General features: G+C 29.4%; 1 protein-coding gene across 2 annotated transcripts; it reads left to right on the forward strand.

The window, feature by feature from the left end:
• The first annotated feature begins 789 nt into the window (after positions 1-789).
• On the forward strand, positions 790-1917 carry LOC110667867 (LOB domain-containing protein 15). 2 transcript variants are annotated; one of them, XM_021828832.2, is made up of 3 exons: positions 790-888; positions 1073-1319; positions 1428-1917. In XM_021828832.2, exons 1-3 carry the CDS (start codon positions 875-877, stop codon positions 1878-1880), a joined length of 714 nt encoding a protein of 237 aa, XP_021684524.2. In that variant the 5' UTR covers positions 790-874; the 3' UTR covers positions 1881-1917. The 2 variants fall into 2 exon arrangements, with proteins under 2 accessions (XP_021684524.2, XP_021684525.2); XM_021828833.2 differs by having other exon boundaries at positions 808-948.
• Positions 1918-6346: the final 4429 nt, after the last annotated feature.

Consider the following 6346-nt stretch of genomic DNA (forward strand, 5'->3'; position numbering starts at 1 on the left):
GTACTATGTGTAATATTTACCGATCATTATTGAGTTCGAGAGGTGCATGTTTGAACTCCAAAGAGCGAATATAATCTTAATTAACAAACAAATTAATAAAAAATATATTTCACCGTAAAAAGTGTATATATAAATTTTATTTTATTAAAAAAAGAGAACATTTTAGTGTTTTAGAGATATATATATATTTTTTGTATAATTAATTTTAATTAAAATTTAAATTTGATTTTTTGAAAAAGATTTTAATATTATTAAATTAAAATTTGTTAATTTTTAAAATTTTTTATTTGATTGTTTTATTCATTTTTTTAAAATTTAAAAGGAATTTAATAATATTGAATTAGTTTAATTTATAGCTTACGCATGTGACTCAATGCCGACATGTATATTTTATTGATTAATCTGAAGTAATGAGAATTTTGAGAAATAAATCTTAAGAAGCAAAAACCATTGAGTTAATGTGGTTGCTTTCAAAGTCAATATCATCTAATTAAAATTCACACGTAAGCAAGCTACCATTGTCAATGCTGCCATTCCCTCTCCCTTTCTATTCCAATTAACCTAACCCTTTTTTAATTAAGTAAATTTCTATTCAACCAATTTAATAATATAATACTTAAATATAAATTAATAATTTTATTTGTTTTAAAATAATAAATATAAATTATATATAATCATTTTATTTACTTAATTTTTTTTATTAACCTTTTGTTTTTATGGTTGTAAGAGTCATTGACCTACTTTTCGTAATAGTCTTGCCTTTTAAGCACTCACTTTCTCTATTTCCATTCTTCTTTTCTCCTCTTTCTCTCTCTCTCTCTCTCTCTCTGAGTCTGTTTCTCCCCTGATCTAGACAATGAACTAGTATGCTTGAATGTCCAGAGACAGGTAAAAAGTTACCCACCAAAGAATTGAATCAAAGATCTCTTCCTCCTCAAAAGAAAGCATGTATAACCCTAGCTTTAATCAAGAATTTCTTCTCTTTCTTCCTGAATCTTGATGCTCTATGTTATTATGAACATACATAATTTTTTTTTTTTTGGTTGCCCTTGATGGTTTTACTGGTTTTCAGGGATAGATTTGATGAAATAGGAAAGAAGATCAGAAGAGATACTGATTTATCTTCCCAAATGGGAAGGAGACATATATTGACTCCTGGGATTTTAAACACTGTTACACCTTGTGCTGCTTGCAAGTTATTGAGGAGAAGGTGTGCTGAAGAGTGTCCTTTCTCTCCATATTTCTCTCCTCATGAACCCCAGAAATTTGCAGCTGTTCACAAAGTCTTTGGCGCAAGCAATGTCTCCAAGATGCTAATGGTAAATCTTTTTTTTTTTTACCAATAAATTCTTTTAGAAAATTTGGGTGTCTTTAATAATCTTTTTATTATTATTATTATTTTTGCTATTTGTGGTATGTAAATCTAGGAGGTACCTGAAAGCCAAAGAGCTGATACAGCGAACAGTCTAGTCTTTGAAGCAAATTTGAGGCTAAGAGATCCAGTATATGGCTGCATGGGTGCAATTTCAGTTTTACAACAACAAATTCAATCTTTGCAAGCAGAAATTAATTCAGTAAGAGCTGAGATAATCAAATACAAATATAGAGAGGCCAATACTAATATCATTTCGTCTACTGAACATCATCATCCTGCTGCTTTAGTTTCTTCCGGGGATTTGTCTTCAATCTCTGCACCAGCAACACAACCTCTTCCTCCACTTTCGTCTCCTCCTCCTCCTCCGCCTCCACCACCACCAACAACCGCATCTATTGTTGTTTCTTCATCTTCTTCATCTTCCATTTCTTCCTTGTACACGCCACCCACTAGTTCTACAGGTTACAGCTCCATTTCCAGTGTTAATGTTCCATACTTTGACTAATTTAATTATAAGCCATAATTAAGTTCTTTACTTTCTATATGTTTTGCATTATTTGCTTTGGTAATTAATATTCTTATTTGCTTTTCTAAAAATAATCGTCTTATACAGTAGCAAATTTGTCTCATCTGTAATTGGGATTAGATTTTCTGTTTCTTTTTCTTTTTCTTTTTCCCTGTCATATGAAGAAAATAGAATTTTATAGCTTAAAACCCATCAAGATTTGACAATTTTCTATTTCTGTTCCTGTTTTAAAAGACTTGAAATTTTTCTATATCACTTATAAGCACAACAGAAATAGCTAGATTAATTTAGTACTACACCAATATTTCAATAATTTCTGCAGTCTAAATTGTAGGCTATAGATATATAAATTGCGTCATTTTCTGTGATGAACATCTTGAGAAATCCAAAAGAAAGGCTATACAAGATGGATAGTGGTCGTGCATGTTCTATTATTTTCAAGTTGTGCTCACACGTTGGATAGTTCAAAGACTTTGGGTAACATATGCACGTGCGGCAGATATCTTTTGACTTACTTAACCATCTGTGTCTATTTACACTTTTATCTGTGCCATTGAAGGTCCTGAAAAACTTATTTTCAAGAACATGGGTTGGGGAGACAAAATGTATGGTGGTTATGGTTCCGTAGCTTTGTCAAGTTTGGAAATATTGAATTGGGACTAGCAAGTCATATTCCACTACATATTCTACTTTATTATTATTATTAAAATTTAAATTTAAATTTAACATTTAAAAAATATTTCAATATCATTGAAATAAAATTCAATAGTATAAATATTTTTTTTCTTTTTTTAATTTTAATGATCATTTTGAATTTAATCACACTATTCTTTTTCTTTTGGCTCTTTATTTATTGATCTGGTGGATTATCTTTAATTAAATTAAAAAGATAGATTTAAAACTCATTGTGGTGTCATTAATTAATTAGTTGAATGCCTTTTTGTAGTGGGTAGATTTAAAATTCAAATATCAACATAACCTTTTTCACTACCAGAATTTTCTATACATTAAAATAAAAATTAAAACAAGAAAAATTGTTAACTAATGGATTGTGATTGATACTAAGACTTAGGTTGACATAAAAGTTCCGAAAACCATAACAAATTTTTATTGTTCACAAAAACCGTAATTAGGCCTAACATGAGAACTATACAAGAATCACATAAAATAACATGAATTTAGAGAGTTCAACTCAATCCTATAGCAACAATTAATATTTAGGGTAGTCTAACTCAACTCTAAACATCTATGGATACAAACATATGCATATATGTGGGAGCCCAACCTAACTCTTAACTTACATATGCATCCTCAACCAAACACGCACTAAGAGACTAGTATCACTACAGAGTTTTAAGATCATAAATAAATAAAAATACATAAATACAAACTAAACAAAATCAATACCTTGCCTAGAAGAAATGCAATTATGCATCGAATAAAATATTCCTCTTGCCATTAGAAAATATATTTGAATAGAGATGAGTATTCAACTCAGTCGGTATAGATATTGAATATAATTATAATCTTTATAACTACCTAAGGGGTTTAGTGTAATCTTAAAATGAAATGCACACCAAGCACTGATCAAACAAAACATCCAATATTCATACAAGAAAATAATTTGAAGTTACTCACACAAATGTCAAAATACATATATACACATATATAGGAGTTGATCCCTTATACTAACTTTCTAAATCCAAATTTGCTGGAAGGAAGATGGCCACTCGAATCATCTATACAAATACATTACACGTTTGTCAAGGACCAACCACAAATAAAATAAATAAATAAAACTCGAAAAAAAGCAAAATTATAGCCTTAAGACGATGCTGTAATTTCAACAAAGTTTCTTTTATACCCAAGACTTAACCCTCTACAAAGAAAACACAGTTTTAAATATCCAACAATCTCATAATGGCTTAAAGCCCACAATACTCTACTCAATGCCCATCTAGGGCCTGCCAAGTCAACCTAAACTTTAACTCTAGTACTTAAACTTCACTGTAGTCAAAAAATTATTTATTATTCTTAGAAAATTCTAAAAATATTCATAGGGGTCCTTAATATTTCCATTTGTTATTCCTATTTAACTTACTTAATTATGCTAAACCATAAATATTTAATTAGGCACTAATCTAAACTAGCATCTTGCTAAAAACAAGGACTTGGACCTTGGGGTTACCTTTGCCAAAACAGACACTTTAAATGTGCTCATAGCATTTGAAAACATAGGGATCAACTATAATATTGACCCCTTTTGAGTTGAATACTAGTCTTCACACGTTTGGGTGGAAAATGCAATCCTAGGCAATGGTGGAATTTTTTTCACAATAATAGTATCTAAATTAATGAAGCACACAAGACCACAAGTTAGAATATATAAAAATTGTTACAAAAAAGCAATTAGAAATGCCTATAAATTCAACCCAAAGGTCATGTATCTCGATGATTTTTTTATCATGAAAATTGATACGGTCAGCCTTTTTTTGTAGCTCTCAATAAATGAAATATGCTAGAGGTCTCAAATTTCTCATAGGATGTTTGGTTTGACCTATATATGAGCAGGAATAATTACCCAAAATCAAGACTGCTAACGACGTTAGGGAACGAGATGGCTTAAAGGCACCGAAACCCATAGTAAGCTTAAACATGCGCTTTTCCCTTAACATAATGCCAAAGGCATAGAATAAACCTCAAATAGGACCTAAATAAAATAATAAAGTACTATGAAAATATAAACTATCAACCAACATGCTTAACCTAGTCCATACCTAATACAAATGTGACACCTCTCATCCGTCTACAGTGTAACTGAGTAAGGCATGTCACACTCAGTGCTGGAGCACCCTATCTTATCTTATTTTATTCATTTAATAATTTATTCTCGTTATATTTTAATATCAATTGTCTTCTAAGGAGAAACTAGCGGAGTTTCCCCTATTTTATTTTCAGTCGACGTATTTTACTATTCACTTGCTTAAAATTTTCAATAATGTTTTACAATAAAAATCTCATCCATGCTCATCATAATCATTTCACATTAAATTCTTGCAACTCATTTTCATGCTCAATTCATATATCAAAATTCTTAAATTTCTATTAATTATATAATTTACAAACTAATTACATAAATTCACAATTTACATGATATACAAATTAATTACAATTCCATAATTTATATTTCAACATAATAACTAATTATAATGCACAAAATACATAATATTACTTTTGTGAGCCTTATCTACATGCATTGCTAAGGAGATGACAACCTTGAATACTTATGACACTTCTGCAGATCCGGACTCCAAAATCCCTGTCTAATGTCCACTGGGCTTTATCTTCAGTTTCTGCGCGAGGAAACAAATCTATCACGCTAAGCATTGCTGCTTAGTGGTGCAATAATATAACAAAAAAATAATATATAAATAAATATAGCAATAAAGCCTAATTTGGGTAATTAAGAACTAATTTAATCCGTATGAAACTTTTAATATTTACTATTTTTTATCCTAATTTATTCCTTTCGAACGTAATTAGTTCATAAATTTACGATAATAATATACAATATATAAAATTAATAAAAATACCAAGTTTATATTCACATGGTTATGGAAAATACCTTTGTAATTTTCATTTAAGTTATACTTATTTTTACCAATCTTTCATCACTTTACTTAATAATTTTTATGTGGTTGTATCATTTCATAATAACTAATATTCTTAATTCTAACTAACTCTTTTTAAGTGTTTCTAACTCATGTATTTAAGTTCTAATATTTTTAATTTCTAATATTCTTAATTTATTTCACTGCCCAAGTAACCTATGATAGACTGACTAAACTAGATAAGCGGGTCACTGGGGCACTGGACACCGTGGTGTCTCAGGTCGTCATACCATGGGACGTGAAATATGGAACGTCAACCACGTATACAATCAGTGTGGCTAAAAAGCCATGGTAACAAATAATCAGATAATTGGGTATATAAGCTATGAATGCGGGCATAAAGTCAGAAATACAGGCATAAAGCCTTATGTAGTACTGCTAAAATGATACCCTATTGGCATGTTAATCTATCCAATCTGACACACGTGTCTAGGCAATACATGGGTGTATTATTACCATTAAATGTTCCTAAGTTTTACTATTTTATTTTATTTTCCAATTATAATTTATAACATTTCAATTCTATTCCTAGCAGAAGTATAAATTTCTAAAATATAATTCTACATAAATTATGCATTCATTATAATTTATACATTCATTATATCATTCATATTAATCATAATTCACAACAATGATTCTTATCTTATGTACCATTGTACTTAAAATATTATTTCTTTCTCTCCTATAGAGAACTAATATCCCATTCACACATTTATGTGATTCATTTATTCATTACAAAATTTATATGAATTATCATTTGCAATTCAAGAAATA

This window comes from Hevea brasiliensis, chromosome 12 (assembly GCF_030052815.1).
Source record: "Hevea brasiliensis isolate MT/VB/25A 57/8 chromosome 12, ASM3005281v1, whole genome shotgun sequence".
Taxonomy (NCBI): domain Eukaryota; kingdom Viridiplantae; phylum Streptophyta; class Magnoliopsida; order Malpighiales; family Euphorbiaceae; genus Hevea; species Hevea brasiliensis.